The 22,694-nt window shown below is 37.7% G+C and overlaps 1 protein-coding gene across 2 annotated transcripts; it reads left to right on the top strand.

The window, feature by feature from the left end:
* Window positions 1-927: 927 nt before the first annotated feature.
* On the top strand, window positions 928-22,430 carry LOC139138631 (coadhesin-like). 2 transcript variants are annotated; one of them, XM_070707099.1, is made up of 13 exons: window positions 928-1,337; window positions 6,124-6,250; window positions 6,704-6,892; window positions 10,976-11,149; window positions 12,075-12,239; window positions 12,580-12,732; window positions 14,832-15,002; window positions 15,825-15,959; window positions 16,985-17,132; window positions 18,623-18,822; window positions 19,352-19,513; window positions 20,146-20,791; window positions 21,686-22,430. In XM_070707099.1, exons 1-8 carry the CDS (start codon window positions 984-986, stop codon window positions 15,914-15,916), a joined length of 1,425 nt encoding a protein of 474 aa, XP_070563200.1. In that variant the 5' UTR covers window positions 928-983; the 3' UTR covers window positions 15,917-15,959; window positions 16,985-17,132; window positions 18,623-18,822; window positions 19,352-19,513; window positions 20,146-20,791; window positions 21,686-22,430. The 2 variants fall into 2 exon arrangements, with proteins under 2 accessions (XP_070563200.1, XP_070563199.1); XM_070707098.1 differs by having other exon boundaries at window positions 20,146-22,430.
* Window positions 22,431-22,694: the final 264 nt, after the last annotated feature.

The raw sequence follows: 22,694 nt of genomic DNA, 5'->3' as shown, positions 1-22,694 counted from the left end.
ATACAGGTCTATTGTAGTACACATTCACTGTAAGAAACCTATGCAGCTCAGTATACGCATATTAATTCAGAGAGTGTATTCTGAGCTGCAAAGTTTTCCCTTTCATAGTGCGTGCTCCGTTTTAGCATCACTTTCATCATCTGCCACATCACCAGCACCATCAATATCACTACCCATAATAGGGACTGTTACAGTTACTGACACTTTCAGCCAAAACAAAATTCGTGGTGTATGTTGTATTCAACACCATAACGGAGGGGGCAACCTGTGGGAATTTTGTCATGGATTCGATGCGTTCATTTGTGCTCGGACGATAAAAACGCGGGGAACACTTAAAGAAACATGTTCAAAGCAAAACAAATAATACACTCCTAGTCTGTTGAACATGAATGGTTCTTTTTTATGTTTTTTTGTTTTGATGAGATGCATAAATTAAAATTCAATTTTGGGTAACTTAAGTATCTGTAACGAGTCACTTCGTCTCTTAATTAGTTTAAATGGTATATTGTAGCTCCTGAAATGAGATACACGTCGAAACAAAATAAGCTTTACACGATAGGTCTCTGTTTTGAGAAAAGTTCCGACTAATGTGAAAATGGTATGTAATGAGCATGACTGATCGAGGGGCAACTACGTAAGCTTTGTTGAGTGTTGGTGGTACGATATTGTGACTTTCAAGTTAAAATGCCTTCCTCTATTTTTCCTTTTGTTCATTCTCAAAATACAGGATCATATCCATCAATGCCTGTAATAAATGTCTGTTGTCATCAAAACTCTTTAATATAGTAACTATAATTGTGTTGACCATTTTTCTATTGGTTTTCCGCATGGATGGTCTTATCTCATCATCGTTAAGGAGCTCCTAGGCGCAATTAATTCGTTAAGACTGGCGAACAATTGTAATATCTTTACGACCGCGGACCGATATCTCTCACCTCACAAACGTTGTTAGTACCAGTTGAGTCAGCAAGTAAGACAACGACATGTCGACGTCCGGTAACATGTCAAAGTCGCTGGCGCTACTCTGCACAGTAATCGCAATCCAATGCGGTCATTTCGGGACGTTCGCAGCTTATGAAATGACGTTCACACAGCCAGACTTTCCTTGGGAAAACAAGGCCTTGCAAGGACACGTTCTGAGGAGTTTTTCCTACGCTAAACACGTCGTGGTGTGCGCTAAGTCGTGCTTGAACGAAGGCAAGTGTAAGTCGTACAACTACGAAGAATCTACTAACACCTGCGAGTTGAACCGAGTGGATCATGATACTCACAGAGCTGATTTGGTTGATAAGGAAGGAACTGTCTACCTGACAAGGGCCACTTACTCCTTGCCTGAAGTAAGATAAGAATACATACCTTCATATAATCTCAGAAAATAGAAGCTATCATCTGTTAAGAAGAACGTCTAAAGACGAGTTTTTCTATATACAGATGTCCATCTTATTTCTTAATTACAGTGTGCGTTGCAAAAGACACCACACACACACTCATATATGTGTATACATATATATAACGTGTGCATATATATATATATATATATATATATATATATATATATATATATATATATATATATGTAACATCTTAAGTGTATACACTTTTAGATAAAACACTAAAGTACACACGCTCATACACACGTGGAATTCGAGTAATGTGTCCTTCACGAGGTTTTTATCTCCATTATTCTTTTACTCCTCCTCTATTCTTGATCGAGCTCTGTAACCGTGGCAGGAGACACACTGTGTTAATGTTGGCATACAGATACATAGACAGACAGACAGATAGACAGACAGAAATGCAGACAGTCAGACAGTCAAGGAAGCAAGTAGATAAATAGATGCTGATTGATTGACATTGGCTACACAGACAGACATGTTTATAGATAGATCACGTGAGTGTGAGGGTAAGTAGTGACTGCCGTGATTGGCTTTATAGGTGAATTTAAATTTGAATTTTAAATATATCGGATGGTTCGATCGACGGCGTGTTGAAAGACAAAGATTTATGATAAACTTCTCCGCATAGATGAAAAGTAATCACTTCATGTTCAATCGTATAATGAATTGCAAATCCACCGGGGGAGACAAACCCGTGTTCAGGAACAATGAGAGAGACAAGTGATAAGAAGGCTCTAGGCCTACAGTAAAGTGAATGGGAAAATCAGCGAAGGGCATGATCTGCATAAGGAGTACCAAATAATATTACTTTCGGAAACACATAATTGGATTTCAATTTGTGCAATCTGTTATAGAATTCACGGGGTGTATTATTGCCTTTCTTCACAGTTCTGAAATCCATGTGTCCATGCTTGTCGTTACGAGTCCGTAATTATACTTGCCCGAATATGAATGTAGTGAATTATTCGAGAGAATCCAAGGTGAAAAATTCAATCACGGAGAGCCATTTGAATTGCTGAGTCGTTGGGTGTTTTGGAAAGGAAAAGACCAAAAACGTTTTGGGCATTGTGAACATAAAGGAATCAGAGCCCGTCCAAATTGTAGACAATAATTTTGAGCTACAAACTTACCGTAAAAAAGGCGATAGGTAAAACAGCAGAAAATTGAGACATTCTTGCATACAAAACAGATAGATAATAGATAGATAGATAGATAGATAGATAGATAGATAGATAGATAGATAGATAGATAGATAGGTGTTTTTAGCAATTAAACACATTTGTCATGAATTTTTTGTCGCGGTTCATTCAGTATTATTTAGGGATAGGACGCCGATGAGCTGCCAAATATTCGTAATTTTAACAGACTTATCGACTTTAGATTTCAATATCAGCATGCAATGAAACGATGTTTGCAATGACATGGAACCTAATAAATACTGTAGACCACTAACTAAAAAGCATCTTTTTTGCGCAGTTTAAGTTAACTTTAGAGTCTAGACCATTGGAAAATTTCATGTTAAAAACGGCCTCTGACGCAGAAAAAACTACATCACATCGTTAATAACCTCGTTATGATAGTCTCGTTCCCATGGTAACTGGTATTGTGTTTGGTCTAAGTGTTCTAATTTTCCACCTGGCTGCATCCATTAAAACTTCCAATTACAATATTTTGTTATTAGCATGATTAATTCGAAATTTTGTCGTCAGCTATAGTACATGGGAAAACTATCTGCCCGCAATGGAAGACATGTCCTGTTACGCCTCCGCTTATTGGCTGAAGACATCAGATATCGATTTTAATGTTTTTTGCCAATTTGGTTAAAACCTGTAGAGATCCTTTCGATTTTCACTGTAACTATGATACTGTACCTGTATATGTTGTTAATCCGTATTAAAGTTCCTTTGGTGCAAATGGTCGTATCTCTTCATTCAATTCACCAGGTTTCGACATACGTCAAAAGAGTCCGATACACAGTACCGAACCAAGATAAAAGGAATATAGAGATTGGTCAATGCATAAAAGGTGGAATGCGCCTCGAGGACATTATTCGGACTCTCAAACTTTTACAATTCTTTTCTGATGAACCACTTGTGGGGGTTATTTTAAAGCTTTTGTTGTAAGAAAATTTTTCACTTTCTCAGTTTTTTTAGAAAACCGAAAATTTTATTTTCCTTCATAAAGTTAAAACAAAGATGGCGGCCACTTTGAATTTCAATTATCTGTAAATCTTCGGTATAGGCAGGGAATGTGGAGAATTCCTCGTTCTATCCATAAACAATTTGTGTATTTAATATTTATTTATTTATTTACTTTTTCTTTTCTTTACGAATTCTGCTGTATTTAAGTGTCTCATGAGCCTAATGGTTTGGCTGTTTAATTACATATTTTTGTATAATATTTAGAGGTTATTACCCAATGTCGCCTGTTCCTGTGTCGTATCAGCATGAGTGTCATTTGTGCTGTGTCAGATACGAGACCAAGTCGAGTGTCTGACGCAGCACAAATGACACGAATGCTGATACGACACAGGGAGCAGGCGATATTGGGTATTATCATATACCTATGCCCTGTATTGCGTCTGCACTGAGTTCAGTGACATGATTTATCATGTTGATTTGCATGTCAATAAAGTGATACGCCTTGTTGATTTGCATATGAAAGGAATGATCAGCGCGTCTTTCTTTCATTCAATTGAATATTTGCATATGAAAAAGTGATACGACCTGTTGATTTACATAATAAAGCCTGATACGGCCTGTTGATTTGCATACCGGACTACTTACATGGTGGCGCCCTAATCAAAACAAACCATGGTGCCCGTCTATGATTTTGACTTTGACTACGATATCATGTCCGATCTCCAAAGGTGGCAGGGTTTTGAAGTAAAGGGAAATGCGGGGTAACTAAATAAAACACATGTGTCGATATCGGATTAACATGCTAGTAGTGCTACCAATTTGAACAAATTAAAGAGTAGAGCATCACACCGTACGGGCACTGACAGATCGATGAGAGACCAGCAGCGCGTGCAGCTGTTCCGTCTGTGCTTATGCGCAGACGACAAGCAAAAGTGCTATCGGACATGTCGGAGGACCGGCAAATTCAAAAGCACAATTTTCAAAAATATCATGTATTCATGGTAAATGCGTTCTGGAAAATAATACCAAACACAACACTTGCATGTACCGTACGGATTCGGTAGATATCCTACATGTTTGATGACACAGTTCAAGCATTTCTCTGCTCAACCGTAAAATATTTGTTAATGAGCCAGCTGATAGATTACGTCAGACGCTAGTATATCAATCCGCCTTAGCAAGATGACGCAAACAAATGTAGTCCATCAAGAAAAACCACAGTGAAACGTATCATATTTTAATTTACGAGATTTATTCATTCAATAACGTGGGCATAGGTATATGATAAAGAGGTTATCCCTCGATATCACCTCTTGGTGGGGTCGTATTGCTGCGAGTGCGGTTGTGGGCCGCATCACACGAGTCGAAGACGAGTGTGATGCGGCCCACAACCGCACTCGCAGCAATACGACCCCACCAAGAGGTGATATCGAGGGATAACCTCATTATAATCGATTTATCATATAGGCCTACCCATGTCCATAATTTTAGGGAATTTTTACTTATAGAACGAAAAACCTTAAATTTTGAGGCTTTACTTTATTACGCCTTGCGCATAAATATCAGAATGTTTATGTGAACCCCGGTAAGTATCCAAGGAGTTTTTGTGCGGTCGGTGTTAGTTTCCAGTTTTTATATGCTTGCTAACTACTAGTACGCGAAAACAGCGAAAAAAACACTCATAACCGAAACAGCACTGCTAAATAAATGTCAGTACGACGGGTGTCTACTAAAAGAAGTGTACGGCCGCATACAACCACATTTTAAGGTGCAATATGCTATTACAACTGTAACCGATCAAAAACTGCTCTGCTTTAAATCTATCCTGATTTCGATCGTCGTACGGCACGGAGCTCGCGCGGAGAGGACGCCATTTTGTTAGTTTACCCTTAGAGTTGCCATGTCAACAGTCGTCGCGCTTGCGACATCGCTGTCACGCCACGCGCTCACTACCTGTTCGGTGGAGACCGTGCACAGTGCCGGCGCCGTGCGAACGGCAGAATGTTTGCTAGAACTTGACCAAAAAAAATACCATGGGAAAAAATTTCAAGACTCAACGTGATATTTCCGTATTTTGCAACCAGAAATACCCGTGTTCTCGAAGCCCTTCAAGTTTTTAGTTTACGTCGGCGACATCGCTTCGCAGGCGGGGAGCGGCAGCCATTTTGTTTTTTACGTTGTTTACCAACAAACTGCTAATGTAGTGCGGGAAAACTCTAAAACTGATGACGTTCATCGTGCATATCACGACGTTTACCGTGAAATATCACGGCTGATATTTTACCGTGAGCGTCACTAGGATGTAGCAATATGGGCATGGGTAGGTCTATATGATAAAAGTCCATATCGGACACACATCAATAAACAACAACGTCAACAACTATCGTGAGCTCGAAAGAATTATACATGTTAGGCCTAACTAAATCGACATAACTTAACATCGTTGCGCCAAAACATTACTGCAAGAATTTGTTCGAATGGTGCACGTTCAGACTTTTTCGATGTTAATGCTGAACTACTATGACAACTTTACTGGGCAAAACTCAAACCAGTGAGAACATGCACCGATTTTTATTCCCCTCCAGAAAGCACTCGGAGCCTGTGCTTCTGATCCCTGTAGAAACGACGGTACCTGCCAAGAGACTTGTGATGGCGACTATGTTTGCTTTTGCATCTTTGGAGAATGGATGGGAGATATTTGTGAACAGCGAGGTAAATGTACTGTGTAACAAATTATGCACAACACAGTTTTGGTTGATTTTTCCTTATATTCCTCCACGTGTGATTATATCTTGAATTTACATCGATAGTATACTTACATGTATGGTCTCGTCGGAAGAAAATCATCTTAATCATGAGCTTTGCTTGGCAAAAATTTCTTCACTCTCTTCAAGTTACTTGAAAATGAATAGTAAAAGTTTGAATTTAGGGATGGAAATAATTAGCGCTCTCTAATGTGAATAAAAGACAGCAAATATCGGAAGGCGCGAATGAAACAAACGTTCTTTCCCATTCTGAATATGTTGCCCCTCTTCGAAGTGTCCAGCCTGAAAGGTTACAATATTTCCCCAATCGTCAAATGTTTTACAAAGTCGAGGACAAAAACATATCATTTTCAGTACATTTATTTTTTCTCTTTTATTAATACATTTTCCCTCTTCTCAGTTATCCACGGTAACTGGGGTCAGTGGGGAGGGTGGGAGGACTGCCCATCCACCTGCGGTCGAGATGTCCAGTATCGTCATAGGGAATGCAACGATCCACCACCCTCGGACTACGGCGGGAAATACTGTGAGCATGACAATGGATTATACGACACCGATGCCCAGTTATGCAGTCCTCTAGCTTGTCCAAGTGAGTTCATTTGTTTACTCCATTCCTCTCGGCTTAATTTTTACGAACCACCCAAAAATCTATCCATTCTGTATACTCAGAGCTAGAATCATCATCACCATCATCATTACCATCATCATCATCATCAATTTATTGTATAGAAGTAACGCGACTACTAATATACGATGGCAGAGAGATCTTCAAAATGCATAATTTAAAATGCAAAATTCAATACTTGAAAACGAGGATTGACAAACCATCTTGGTCGGATACTTATGATGGCTAGTTTTTTTATTACTGTTTTTAGTAACGTTCTTCATCAAAGATTGCTATCTCATTTCATAGTTTCGATCTCAAGCATTTGTCTGTGATCTCGACCGTAAAATGTATTAATCTAGCGACCACATAATTACAGCGGCATGGTTGATTTTGTGATGATATACGATAACAAACACACAGGGGTTTTTTGGTTGCCTATAATGGGTAAAATACTTACTTTTAGTCAATATTACGATCTTCTCGGAATCCAAGTGGTGGGGATATGACAAGCCATCTTGTAACCCTTACAGAAAATTGGTGGTATTTTTACATTTAACCATTTTGACCTTGCATTGTATATGTAAACGTAATATTCAGGGAACTAACGTTTCATAGAGCTTGTTATTAAACAAGGAATATTATATAACAAATAATTTATACTGCCTACATTCTTCTTATCTCTGCTAAACGGTGAGTGGTCGACAATTGAACGTCAACTCTAATGATGAATGCAGAAAAATTCATGAAAAATAATAATGCCTAGAGTCAGAAAGTTAATTTTAATAACACATTCAACTTGCGTCTCTTTTCAAAAAAATAAAGAATATTAAATGGTTCAACCCTATATCTTTTTTTATTTGGTTTATACCATGTAACGAAGAGGATGTCTTCAAGCCGTGCCTAGTCGAATATCTTATTTCTTGTGTTTTGTTGTCACAGTATTTACCAAAAAAGTTAAAATAGGCTATGCTTATACCCTTTGACAGCACGAAAAAAATTGATTATTATAGGCCATTATTATTTTTCATTAATTTTGCTGCATTCATCATCAGAGTTGACGTTCAATTGTCGACCACTCACCGTTTAGCAGAGATTAGAAGAATGCAGACAGTATAAATTACTTGCCATATAATATTACTTGTTTAATAACAAGCTCTATGAAACCTTAGTTCCCTGAATATTAGGTTTACATATACAATATTAGGTCAAAATGGTCAAATGGAAAAATACAACTATTTTTCTGTTAGGGTTACGATGGCTTGTCGTTTCCTATCACTTGCATTCCGAGAAGATCGTAATATTGACTAAAAGGAAGTATTTTACTATTGTAGGCGACAAAAAAATCCTTGTGCGTTTGTTATCATACCATCACGAAATCAACCATGCAGCTGTAATTATATGGTCGCTAGATTAATACAATTCAAGGCCCAGATCACAAACAAATGCTTGAGATCGAAACTATGAAATGAGATAGCAATCTTTGACGAAGGACTCAAAATAGTTGTGAAAAACTAGCCATCATACATATCCGACAAAGATGGCGCCTGTCAATCCTCGTTTTCAAGTATTGGATTTTGCATTTTGCGTTTTGGATTTTGCATTTTGAATTTTGTATTTTGCATTTTGAATTCTGTACTTTGAAGAACTCTCTGCCATCGTACTTATAGGTCCGATTTTCATGAAACTTACAGCTGACTTGGCTGTCAAATTTGCATTTTTCTTAAAATCATGGTAAAGGATCTTGAAGTTTCCATGACAATGGTTCCCGAATCAAAATCAAGATTCCCTTTCAATAACACTATCAATGCTGTGCAGAGTCATTAACCTTTCAACAAAGTTCATCAAACTTGCATCATAATGGTATTTGATGTTTATGATTCCAAATGTGGCATCCGATTTGCGAATTTGTTTCCATGGAAACAAGTTTGTCCCATCAAAGTTACATTTTTCTTACATTCATCATAACAAGATATCTTTGATTTTCATTAAAATTGCAGTTTAAAAGGTATTTGATGTGTGATTGCAAATATAGGATCAAGGTTATGATATCTTGTTTCCATGGTTATGGTTTCCCGATCAATATTAAAATTGTCTTCAAATGATACTATCAATATGTTGTGCATAGTCATAAAACTTACACCAAAGATCAAAAGTATGCTATTAATTTTTATGGCCATGTGTTTCCATGGCAACCACTTTAGTTATGCAATTGACATTTTCTTAAGGCAATAACAACCATGAGAAAATTAAAATGTATTCGAATTTGATGATCAAAAGGAATATGTATTTTAAGCTTTCGTCTTACAGTACGGCCATCAAAATTACAAAAATATTTCCAAATTCACCTGAAATGGAAAATGTGCAGAGGTGGGGGTGTTATGCTTTTATCCAAACAGCACAGAGGGGCGTAACTTGATTTCCAAAAACTTCCATCAAGTCAGAAAGCCTCGTTTTAGTGTAAAAACATTGTAACGGTGATTTTTTGCGTGTTTTTATTTTCTGAAGTCAGTGCAATGATGGTAGGAATACATGTGTTTTCTGTTCATGTCTTGTTAACTCTCTGTCTGTGGAAGTTAATACAGGCTTGCACAACAGCTTTTACCAGCAGAGTGGCAGTGGCAGGTTCTCGGCATGCTTTGGCTTAGGTTCGATGCAAGCTATGAGGCGTGGGTTCGCACATACCTTATACGTTGACCATATATAAACGCAAACCATATGATACTTGATACAACATGAGTTATTTTACCTAATAGTGGATCTGCATAAAAATAAAATCTAAACCTTAACTTTAGGGTGATCAAGCCACTAAACTATTTACCAACAATTTTCGTTATTTTTCTCTAACAGTAAGACTTCTATGTGAGGATAAGATTACGGCATGCAAATCAACATGTCACCAGATTAATTTTGCAGCTAGATGGATTTGAAATACATCTACTTTATCCGATTCGAATGACAGAAATTTTGAAGCTCCCGTAAGCGTTGCCAAACCCGATATATTTACTTTCAGTTCCTTTCTTGAAATGCTGCACTTGTTCTATTTACCTTTGAACCACATTGAATAATAAATGAAAGTTTAAGTTATTTTTCGGCTGAATTTGTCCATAAGAATTTAAATTATCATTTCTCAGGCCTTCCAAAACAACAATTAAAGCTGTCGCAAACTTAAAAGTAATGGCTACGCCTTATCCATATTTTGTAGAATTATTTTTAGATTTCCAATCCAACAATTTTGTTTACTTTCACTAAAATTATTGTTCAGATATTGCACATTATATGCATCAAATGAAAATATTGGGTCACCAGCCTATTTAAAATGCTATATCGCTATATCCCCTCCCAATATGTGAAATGGGAAAAATCATAATTTGATGAGAAATATGTCCTTTTCAAATTATTTAGTTGGGATTTTTGAATACTTTGTAAATATATCGACATTCAAACATTTAAAACTTACAACTTGAAATCATCACTAACAACGTCTGCTTTCATGCTTAAAGCTCTGACAATAAGTCGTATGAAGATAGGTTCCCATCAAAACCACGGTGTAATTTTTACAGTGAGCACGGTCCCGTACAGTGGACGAGCGCGTCGTAGAATGCGCTTTCTATTGTTTGCAGCTATGATGACGTAGCAAGTGACTCGATCACCCTCAACTGGTTAATTCATGTAATGTACACAATTTTTTCAAATTTCAATAGTTACAGCCGTATAACAAAAAAATTGGGAAGTTTGGCTATGATACTTCGTTAACCCTATACATTATATATAGGGGCCAGGGCGGAAAATATGCATATACTTGACAAAATTATTTTTACTCCATGAAGGAACTGTATCAACGTAAGATCAATTTAGGATAGTACATATATTGCACTATATTTATATGAAATTTCAATTTCAATAGCCTTCCAATAACATTTTGGAAGGTATTCACCTATGAGACATAGCTTAGCCTATACCTTATACATTGGAGACAATATTATCCAAATCTAGGTTGATGCTTTTCTGTATGGCCTTACTGTATGCCGTTCTGACAAAGTGTATTCAATTTCACTGACTCTGTAGTATGGTCGATGTGGGGCGCCTGGACTGAATGCGTTCCCGGATTCTACTCCTGTGGCCCTGGCAAACGTAACAGAACTCGAGAGTGTTACAACGGCGGCACACCTGGCGAAGATGAAGGATGTATAGGTGATGTCGAAGAAACGAACAAACCTTGCGAATCGCGTGACTGTGAGAGTAAGTGGTGACTGCTGTGATTGGCCTACGTGACTTTAAATTTGAATTTTGATAATATCAGATGGTTTGACCGACGGCGTGTTGAAAAACAAACATTTATGACAGACTTCTCCGCATAGATGAAAAGTAATCACTTCATGTTCAGTCCTATAATGAATTGCAAATCCACCGGTGGAGAAAATCCGTGTTCAGGAACAATGAGACAGACATAAGTAATTAGAGGGCTGTAGGCCTACAGTATCTGACACGTGAAGTCAATGGAAAAATCAGCGCAGGGCATGATTTGCATAAGGAGTACCAAATAATATTACTTTCGATTTGTGCAATCTGTTATAAAATTCACGGGGACAACTATTGCCTTTCTTCACAGTTCTGAAATTCATGTGTCCATGCTAGTCGTTACGAGACCGTAATTACTTGTCCGAATATGAATGCAGTGAATTTTTCGAGAGAATCCAAGGTGGAATAATTAAATCAGGGAGAGTCATTTTAATTGCTGAGTCGTTGAAGATAAAGGAATCAGAGTCCGTCCAAATTGTAGACAATAATTTTGAGCTACAACCTTACCGTAAAAAGGCGATAGGTATAACAGCAGAAAATTGAGACATTCTTGCATACAAAATACATAGATAGATAGACAGATAGATAGACAGATAGATAGATAGATAGATAGATAGATAGATAGATAGATAGATAGATAGATAGATAGATAGGCACATACATACATACATACATACATACATACATACATACATACATACATACATACATACATACATACATACATACATACATACATACATACATACATACATACATACACGAATATCAATTACTGAGAATCTTTCTTTAATCATGTTTTCATCACGCACTGTAACATGTAGATAGCTTCGCCACTTTATTTGCCCTACTTTTCATCTTTCAGCTCCATTACGATTGATGGACTCTACCAGTTATGGTTCTGGCTCCGTACAAATCTATGATAACGTGAAGGAGGAATGGGGATACATATGTGCACCTACGGTCCCTTGGGGTCAAGACGAGGCGGATGTTGCATGCCGTCAAATGGGATTCAGCGGAGCGTATACATGTACTCAATTAATCATTCAATCATACGTGCATATACTTACGTATACGTATGTATCTGTGTATGTCCGTGCATGCTTGCCTACTTACGTATATGACGGACATATTGATCCAAGGATACATGTCTGTGTATGCATCAAATAATAAATCAGAAGAATAAAGGTTCATGTACGTGACATACAGTGGTCTATCTAACATGATATGTTCACAGAAATCTGTCACGAATCGTATTTAAACGAAATCCCCAATAGGCGTTGAATGTACGATTTTGATGTTTGTTCGGAGATTAAAGTTGCAGCGAAGACAATAATACTAATTTCGAAATATTTCCTGTTTCCTTTAAGATTCCACAGCGTCAGCAAGTTCACCAACCAAAGCTCTACGTGACGTCACCTGTTCCGATCCCGAGAGTAAATGGACGCTTGCTGAATGTAGTCATGCTGGCTGGGGCGACAGTGTTGGGTGTGGGAGCACTGTAGCTACAGTGACGTGCAAAGGTAAAAGCTAAGAGACTTGTCAGTTTCTTCAATCTGGGGAGGCGATGGATCCATTGGGATCACCGTGTTTTTGACTTTGATGGTGGGAAGGGGTCATCATGTTTTTGAAATGCTTAATGACGGAGATCAGTTTGTTTTTGATTGAAACACTGACTCATAATTGCACAAAAAATGCCATACCAACCACGAATTGTTTCATTCAGTTGCAGTTTTCGCGGCACCCTTTATGCTTGAACTTGAATATATCACTCAGAGATATATATCACTGTGACAGATATCTGTATGTTTGCAAATTGAAAGTTTGTTTTAAAAAAGCATTCTTATTATTATGAATCTGCAATTTAGATACAAAGTGTAGCAAAAACCTGATTGGTAAGGGCGTAATCTACTTTGTTTTACCACTGGTAGTGATAACTTCTGTTTTAAAGTTTCCGATCGAACCTGCCATTATTTAAAAAGGTAACAGGGAAACCGAGGATCGAAAAATTCGTCTCCAATACCTAGTCCGAGGGCAATTTTTAAATAGTGGTTTCAGAGCACTGAAATAATTCATATGGTCACAGAAAATAGACTTTAATACTTAAATAATCATGAAAAGACAAAGGTAACTTCGTCATATCTAGTTCTCCTTTGAGATACAATGTGCCCTGGACACAAATATATTTGGACTAGCAAACTTTTACAATCCGTTTCTCATGTACCACGTGTGGGCATTCATTTTAATATTCTTGGTGTAAGAAAACTTTTCAACGGTTTAGTTTTTCGAAATTCGAAAAATTTATTTTTCTCCATAGAGTTAACACTGAATGGCGGCCATTTTGAATTTTAAACATCGAGACATCTCAGTTAATTTGTCTCTGTGGTACAAAATTTTGCAAGGTAGCCCCTGATGTTTATTCTTGATTTTGAAAGAGAATGGTTGAAAGATTCCTTAAGGAAAGTTTGAGAAACAGTTTAAGTCTTTCACTTTCGAGGGCGAGTAGCTGTAATTTTGACTACACAACTTCTTTGTTATTTTTAGTCTGCATTATCAAGTGCAGTGCCTCGTACTCTCTGAGCCTTTACATCCCAATTTTCCTCTGCAGAGGTCCACCCTGATGGTGAAGGGTTAAAGGTATTTTGTAATGCCAAGTGTTATGCTTGTTGAAATAGCTATAGCAAAAAGTTAATATTTAGTGAAGACCAAATCATTGTTTTATTGCAATATTACACGACACTTAATACGTATGCGTGCTATGTTCAAAAACTGAAAACAGGGCATGAAAAATTTGTCAAAAGATACAGTTACTGTCTCTGAAATATTAAGCTATACCAACAAATGAGTAAAACAGACTTTCAGTGAGCAAAGCATGGATTCATTACCATTTATCGTGATGGCTGGTAGTAGTCTAATTACCCAAGAAGTTTTGGGGTATTTTTATTTACATAACTCCTGTTCTTTTTTTGATATTACCAATTGACATCAATTTATGTACAACAGTTCTAAACATCGGGTTAACATGCACAGTGAGTGTGAAAGAAATTCACAGCTCGTTCAAAACACTATATGTTAAAATTCCTATAGTACAACTGATATATCAACAATTTCATCAAACAGAACATTTGAAATGTAACTGTAATATTGACATTGCCCCTGGTGCTTCAGTCCCGGGTTGAGAAGAATCTGCTACACTGTAAAACAGCCCATGCTTTCTTTAATGCCAATATGTCATATGCCACGCAGGGAAAAGGTCAAGTTGTAAACTTTGGTTTGTCCGTCTTTGCTTTGAGGGTGTTTTCGGTATCGCTTTTCGCCAAGTCGATAAAGTGAAGACAACTAAAACACATCTAGAACTGTCGAATAGTTGTTTCGTTAACAAAATACTCGCAAATATTCTATATATATATATATATATATATATATATATATATATATATATATATATATATATATATATATATGTATAAATGTGTGTGTGAAGACAGCTTGATGCAACACGTGATACAACATGTGATACAACGGTGTCTAATTATACAAGCAGCTCCACAAATTTGGATCACATTCAAGAGACAAGATCAGAGCGCGGTCGATGTACATCTTTTACTTGTTATCATTTCAGTGGACTGTCGCTGGGGAAAATGGTCACTTTGGAACGGTTGCTCGGCGACGTGCGATAAAGGTACAAGAACTCGTACCAGAGGTCAAATACGCTCAGCAACTAACGGCGGCGAAGCCTGCAGTGGTGAATTCAGTGAATCCATAGAATGTGAACTGAACCCCTGTTTACCGAGTAAGAAAACCAAATACAAATCACACTCTGTTTCCGAGTTTTCTGTGTTTGTTATTCTAGTTGGAATTTCCCCTTATACTTGACAATAATTATTTTTGCCTTCCAGCTCAACTCACTCTCAGTGTCTGTCTACAAGTTGTTTATTTGCATTATTGCATGCATTATTGTATTATTGCATGACGACTGTTTGTTCCATAATACAGTGCAAAAAATCTTTACTTATACTACATTGATACTACTATGCAATATTTCGTTGTACCACCCTGTCTCACCGAGCGCTTTTGAGACTTAGAACCATTGGAACGATGTGTTAATCTTGAATTACTTTCAGGAAATGCATTACTCTACATTAACTTCCATCGCGCATGGTGTTCAAATGACGTGATGTACTATTGGTGAAACAATTTCACGGAAAGTTTGGTGAACTTCAATCAGTAATGCACATCATTATTGTCCTACACGCCATCTAGCATTTTCTTTGTGCTTTACCTTAATATTTAAATTCAAGTTTTATCTTGCAGTTTAAAGTCAAATGTGGCACTCCGCATTTCCGGTTTTAATATAGGACTCTCAATCCAGCCACACTTTTATCCTAACTGATCAATCCTTAATATTTCCAGCTTTCCATAACATTTTCATGATAACTTGTCAAATTTTCAACCCAAACCCAAACACCGTCTTCTATGTAGGACCGATGGATGCGCAAACATGTTAGTTATTTTGGTATACATACACGATTTATGTTTATGTGAAACGTACGTATTGTTTCGCAGAGCAGACAAAGCTTAATTTTTTCACGTATGTACACATACTTTTCCCCAGAGACCTGCTTAAAACGCCTGGAAAAGCAAATGCATATGGAGAGACTGTTCGCGACGGCGTGTACACGATCGAACCGAAAAAAGGTTCATTGATGAATGTATACTGTGACATGACCCGCAATGACGGAGGTTGGACGTAGGTGTTTTCCTGTTTTAAAATACTTTCAAATTTAATGTGTAATTCTTGTTCATATGTAGTTTCGGTTGTACGAGACTTTGTCAACTTTAAAGGGTGGAGATGTGAGTGCTGTGTGTATTTCAACAGAAATATTGCGGCACTTCTCTCAAAAACTTCACATTAGCAACTATGGAAAGAGCCGTGGTTCTTTTCGCGCTCGAAAAGCTCAACAAAATTACATTAAGCCGCAAGATTAAAATTGGTTACCTTGAACCCAAAGAACATATTCTATGTGTGATTTCAACATAGATTTTGCAACACTGTCAATCACAAGTAACTTCTTCTACATTCGCTACGGTCAGTAACAAAAAAAGAATAAATAAACAAACACAAAGTTACTGAATGAAGTCCTTGCTTTTCGGTCATAAGTTTGCGTGATGATGGACATATTTCAATCCAGCTGAGCACAAGACGAGGGAATGTTATCAGATTCTGCTGTATTCAACGTTTTTTAACCGTTATGCTGTAGATCAGCTACATTTTGGAAATATAATTGATATGTGTTGTGAAGCCTAAATGTTTTACGAAAATAGAGTTTGTGATTTGAGCGTACATCCTCTGAGGAGCTCAAAAAAGCCACTCCCTAAGTACATCACACTCTTTCGAAGCTGCAAAAATCAGCGCAGTTAGGTGTACTTACATGCTTCATGTATGAAATGCTTGCAAAATGTTGTTCTATAAAACTGCCTTTCTGCCATTGGCTAAAATGACCATATAGAAACAACTGGGTGATAAAAATGGCCTGTGATGAGCTGAGTCGGTGTGCTTTAAAATATCCACTTTGTCGAAGGCAGAGGAAAGGAAAACGTAATGGAAGTAACGACAAATGATTGTCTGAACTGTGCCGTCACACCTTTCTGTCAAGCACTGTACCCTTTTTACAATCACCATCGATAGTCAAATGCGCGCACAAGAAAATCGTGGACCATGCTCAATTAGTTGGATTGAGATTTCCCTCCCTTTTTCATTGTTGCCCTTCCTAGGTTGCTACTGACTGCAAAGTCGCGATCAGGCTGGGCGAAGACGAACCTGGAGAATCTGAACGCCGGAACGCCCTCTTTGTCGGAAAACCACTCGATCCTGCAATACATCAATGACATTAGGGACAACTCTGGATCATCAAATGTGGTGGTAAGAATACAGTTAATATAGCGTGTGAACCACAGGCTTGCATGAATACGAAATAACATATATAACTTGTCATGTTGCAGAGGCTTGTAGAATGAAATTTTAAGAATAAATGAAAAATAACCAAAACTTGAATGTTCAGTGACACACAACAAATTTTTAAAAACTGATATATTACGCAGTCTTGTTTTTCGAGATATACCCGTAGGCTAAATTCGTCATAATGAGGGCACTGTATGTGATGAAATCACGTCTTAGTAGCCCAAATCATGTGCAAGTGCCTAGGGGTCTTCCATCAGATACCTTTATAGTAGTACGCGTCCCGAAAGGAAGACTTAACTTTCCTCGAAAACACTTTCAATCATTCACTAACCGAGTCAAGCAAAAGATCGGACATAATCGTGCAAAATTTGGTACTAGAGAAACCAATTACACAGTGTACGTAACATTTACACGGACTTTAAAATTGTTTCCCTTCCTTGTGTTAATGCTATTCGTAAAAATGAACTTTTTATTTTCGAAAAGCCAAGACGGTGAAAATTTTTAAACACCACGAGCTTTAAAATGAACCCCCACAAGTGGAAAATCAGAAAAGAACTGTTAAAACTTGAGTCCGAATGTCTGTCCCTGAGATGCATTCTACCTAAATGTGAACAAGAATGATTTCAGCAGAACTCTGAACTCGAAATTTCTATCTGAATACTTATATTACCAAGCAAGGGACTGAGAAATTTCCATAAACCAGGACACCAGGACTTTAAAAGGTTTCCCGCAATTGAGCTTCATCACAAATGTGTTTTGTGAAGACGCCCGATCTCCTCCTTTCTTATCCTAGCCAATCAGCTACTGTGTTTGACCTTTACCGATCTGCCTTCCCTGCCAATCAGCCGACTTTTGCACACGGCACTTAGCATCAGTGAGCCTCTGTCTCACGGCTTCATTCTCCCATTTCACAAAATGACATTTAAATGTGTGGTGAAGCAGGGTGGTCAGATGTGTTCACAGACCTCAATTTTCCGAAGCTTTGGCCCATTCCTAGCTGACTATTGAATAACGTTTTCTAATTGTATAAAAACGAAAGCGTGCAGAGCAAACAAACGTGTAGCTTAAAGGACAATCTTGGGTGTTTACCACGTTAATCTATGGCTGGCCAGCTTCTCCATGCAGTCTTCCAGTATGCGAATGCTTCATTATGCAAGCATAAAACGGTGTGTTTTTACTCTAAATCATTTCTGTTATTCTTTAAATTTAAAGATATTGCGGAAAATCCGAAGATGTAGAAAATTGGAAGCATTATATTAAGATTTCAGAGCTTTGAGGAATGGGAATATTTTCCATTTGATATGTGACTTTGCTCGGATTACAAAAAAAGGATAGCGTTTTATCGCTTCCATCTGATCTCAGTAGCAAAACCTGCACATTTGCACTTAGCAATAGGAACCATGATTAATGTTTAGACCGGGTTCTTTCTCTTCTATTGATATATTGAATAGCTTCGATTAGAAGGTAATGACACGGAAAGCAACGGTGGTATATACGCCATTTCTAAGACTGCCGACTTATGGACTACCTCCAACCAAGCCGTAACAGTTGTTAAACAATTCTCAAACCATAGCGTAGTTGATATACTCCCCCGCCAGTGTACTGACCAAGAAATCGACGATTCTGGATGTTTGTTGAAATCCAAGGCCACGTAAGTAGTACTACATTTATATCTGCATGCATTGAATCGGATTTTTCGTTCCACTTGCCTTTTAATACATCTGTACTTGCATGTATACTATTCTCTTCTCTGACAAGTTGAGTTGGGCACGGCATGCAACATCTTCCGACGAACAGACGCGCTCTAAAAACATTACAGACACCGCAAAAAGGGCAACGCAGCTTGTAATTTTTAAGCATTTCTGGCTGGGGACCCTCAATTGAAGATCAACGGAAAGCTCTACGATTCCATACTTAAAAATGCTAGTCATCACTAACACGTCTAAATATCTATTTCCGGTTCACTTTGAATGTGACACATGAATGTTTTGTCGATTTTTTTGGACCCTGTCAAGTCGGTTCTTATTGATGTACTCGTTGACACTTTGGTAGGTTTAGTATAATACATGTTTGAATTTTTGGTATCATAGAGTATCTGGCAAAGTTGCACATTTGTCAAAGATATAATTAGTAATAGCTTGTTATCCTGTTCTGCATGTACGTTTTGGTCTCCAACGTAGCGTGGCCACAAACAACCCAGTCGGTATTATCATTCAGAAGCCTCCAGCACTGTATATCGCTGATCCAGCCCCATACTCATGCGACCCAACTTGCGATGACTTCGAAGGACCAATTTGGTACTGGATCAGAGAAAACTGAATACATGGACCAAATTCGCCAAGGTAACGTATGTTAAGACCTTAAAGATGTCCCTGACCTCAAAGGTGTCCCCATGCGATATGTGCAGTGAGTTTCGCAAGATAGAATACATCGGGAATTAAAAACATGATAAAAGTGAATGCATTTGTCTAAAAATAGTAGAACAACAGATTAGTACTGATGACGTTACAAAGTTCTACAACTTCATACCAAGATTCAAATAAAAATTTCATCACACTGCAAGAAAATCAAGTTCAGCTGAAAACATGGGGATACCTTTGAGGTCAGGGACGCCTTTGAGGTCTCAAAGCACGACCGGTTCATCGCGTCTAAATTTCGATTCAGGTACACAGTGCTGTAGTGTTTTTTCTATCCTGACTCTGATATTCAAAATAGGTTCAAACAAGAGATACACTTTCTATGTCACATACCCTCCTGAATATCACGTTTCTGTGTTCTATATTCGTACGGAGTGCTAGACAGACGCGATTCATGAAGTGCAATGTGTACAATCGTTGGAGTAGATACTGTACTATGGATATAACTAAAATATTTAACTTTCCGATTCAGACAAACTTAAATAGACTAAGTATAGACTGCACAACACTTACAACCAACACAACACGACACTTAAAATCAACCTCTTATTTTCCAGATCCAAGGAACTCTGTGTTTGAAGAACTTCAAGATAACTGAAGACAGTAATTGACACAAGATTCGCAACCAGAAATTACCAGAGACGATCCACAGCACACCTTAGCGTGTACATGTCACTTTAGCATGATGTGATCGCCCACATTTGAGAATTTTGTAGTGTAATGTTTCAACTTTTGTTTGACGTGATTTTTCACTAATATTCCAGCTTACATTATACAGTTTATTTCATGTTACCGTGTACGCCTGTATTGGATGAATCAGAATCTTCACAATTGTAAAGTTTGGTTAACCCTGACAAGAGGGGTTGTTTCAACGCGTGTTATATTGTGTTATAATATTTTAGTGTGGAGTTTGTGACCATCACACGCAAATGAAAACTTTTCGATGAATAAATTCAAGAAAACTGTCGAAGTGATTTGTTTGGAACTTACCAAAATTTATCTCTCGATGTGAGCCAATATTCAGCGAAGAGTCATGTAATGGTTTAGAAATTTTAGCATGGAGCCATTTTGTTTGCGTTGTGGTAAAATTTTAATGAGTGCTGTAGAACAAGAAAAAAGATTGATCTCTCTTTCTGTCAGTGTTAGCTATTAGAAGAGTATTATGGCAATAAGTTCACGATCATCAACATTGCATGTTTTAAAGTGGCACTCCCACTTGGTAACATTTTTAAAACACATTTTTTTAGTGCCAACGGTCGATATTTGACGTGGCGACTGCGCGCGGATCGCGAGATATCGATAAAAACATGTCTTCAAAAAAGTAAAAGTTTGAATTCCGGTGGCCCACCTGAATTCAGCTTCCGAACTTCGAACGTTCGGCACTGGGGCCATTGACAACTAAGCTATGGAGTACGAGTCTACACTGACGCTGCTGTGCGCCACAGTACCACTTGCCTCGGTGATCGGTCATGCCCCGTGGGAGAAAGCTGAGTCTTACTGACTTGGTGATAAAACAAAAAACAATTTTTGCTGATTCCACCAGAATTCGCAGAGGTGACTAGCCCAGTTAGGTGCGGTTGATACATAGCGGCCACCGCGTGTTATGCATAGACGCATACCACGCGCGCGGTGAACCACACGTACTGTGTGGCAGACGACAAAATGTAGTCATTTGAGGCGGCTAATATTTAACATGTAAAAACTTATGTTTATGTGGTATTGGTTAAAAATATAATACAACTGATTTAGAATAATGAAAACGACCTTAAAGCTAAGAAGAAGTTTTCAAAAACTGACCTGTGGTAAAGGCATAATGCTGTATATAAAGTCTTCGCAGTGGGAGGTAAAATTGCGTCGTTCGAACTTATTATGGACTCCCTAGAATATCGTCAATCAGCACAACAACAAACCTTTGGGGGATTTCGTGTCATAATCAGAAACGATCGTAAAACTTCGGGATGTGAAAAATACGCTCGGGAAATGACATGTTTTTATCGATATCTCGCGATCCGCGCGCAGTCACAACGTCAAATATCGACCGTTTGCATTAAAAAAATGTGTTTTAAAAATGTTACCAAATGAGAGTGCCTCTTTAAGGAGATGTGAAACTGAAAAGTGCATGAGCAGATTTGTTTCAAACAACGACCGCAGCATATAGCCCGTGTCTGATGACAATGGGACTCCACACTGTCACGATGACCTGGCATTTATCACAATTCGAAATTTATTAGCTTTGATAGATCTATTGATGTAATTTTGTTGATTTTTCACTATGACTCATTCATTCACTCGTTTACAATGTCATACTATCGACAATATTTTGCGAACAATGTCAAAAATTTAAGAAAACTCACCTTCCTTGCATATGTGATCTTGAATGCCATCGCTTCATAAGTGATCGGCAAAACAAATCTACATGGAAGTTTTCATTTCGACCTTACAGAATGAGCAAGGAAGACTATAAAGACAAGGAAGACTTAAGCCCTCGCCTCCAAAGAACAATTATGAGAATATTCCTTATACCGTCCTTTCATTGGAGGGAAATCCAACTACGTTTCCAGTCAATGACCAATGATAGAAACTCACTTATACATTTTAATTATTGTTTGGACAAGCCGATATGACCGAGAAAGCAAAAGTATCGTTTTCGTAATTGTCGTTATATCTTCGAAAAAATTGAAGAACAAAACAGGATCCGTTATTCCTTTGTCACATTTGAAGTCATAGCACTTTTCTTACCGGGTCGTGGCACAGTTGTTTTGATTTCACTGAGTTGTCAATATTATTTCACAATTACCGTATTAAATCAAATATAAATGCTTGTACATGAGCAACAAGTTAAGGGATGCACCATTATTTTCTGATGGGATGGTCAGAATGAAAGCGTGCAATGTATTAGACTTACATACCCTGTTATTTATGGAAAACATGCACATTTTATACTCAATTCGAAATTATCAATTTTCAGTCTGTGTGGATATTTTTGACAAATCATTAATTGCTGAAAAAAACAAATATGTAACACTGTAAGGTTTTCGTTTTCACTTTACCACCAAAGAGTTCTATAACGGCTCATCTCTAGCTCGATTGCAACATATGCCATATC

The sequence above is a fragment of the Ptychodera flava genome, chromosome 8 (assembly GCF_041260155.1).
Source record: "Ptychodera flava strain L36383 chromosome 8, AS_Pfla_20210202, whole genome shotgun sequence".
Classification (NCBI taxonomy): Eukaryota; Metazoa; Hemichordata; class Enteropneusta; family Ptychoderidae; genus Ptychodera; species Ptychodera flava.
Note: the sequence above shows the minus strand (reverse complement) of the source record. Positions and strands in the feature narration are given on the sequence as shown.

What these genes read in the sequence shown, in the direction of transcription:
- LOC139138631 (XM_070707099.1), top strand. Translation starts at nt 984, where the DNA reads ATGTCGACGTCCGGTAACATGTCAAAGTCGCTGGCGCTACTCTGCACA. An exon ending in CAGTCCTCTAGCTTGTCCAA is followed by an intron (nt 6,893 to 10,975) that starts GTGAGTTCATTT and finishes CTGACTCTGTAG; the next exon opens with TATGGTCGATGTGGGGCGCC. An exon ending in CGAATCGCGTGACTGTGAGA is followed by an intron (nt 11,150 to 12,074) that starts GTAAGTGGTGAC and finishes TTCATCTTTCAG; the next exon opens with CTCCATTACGATTGATGGAC.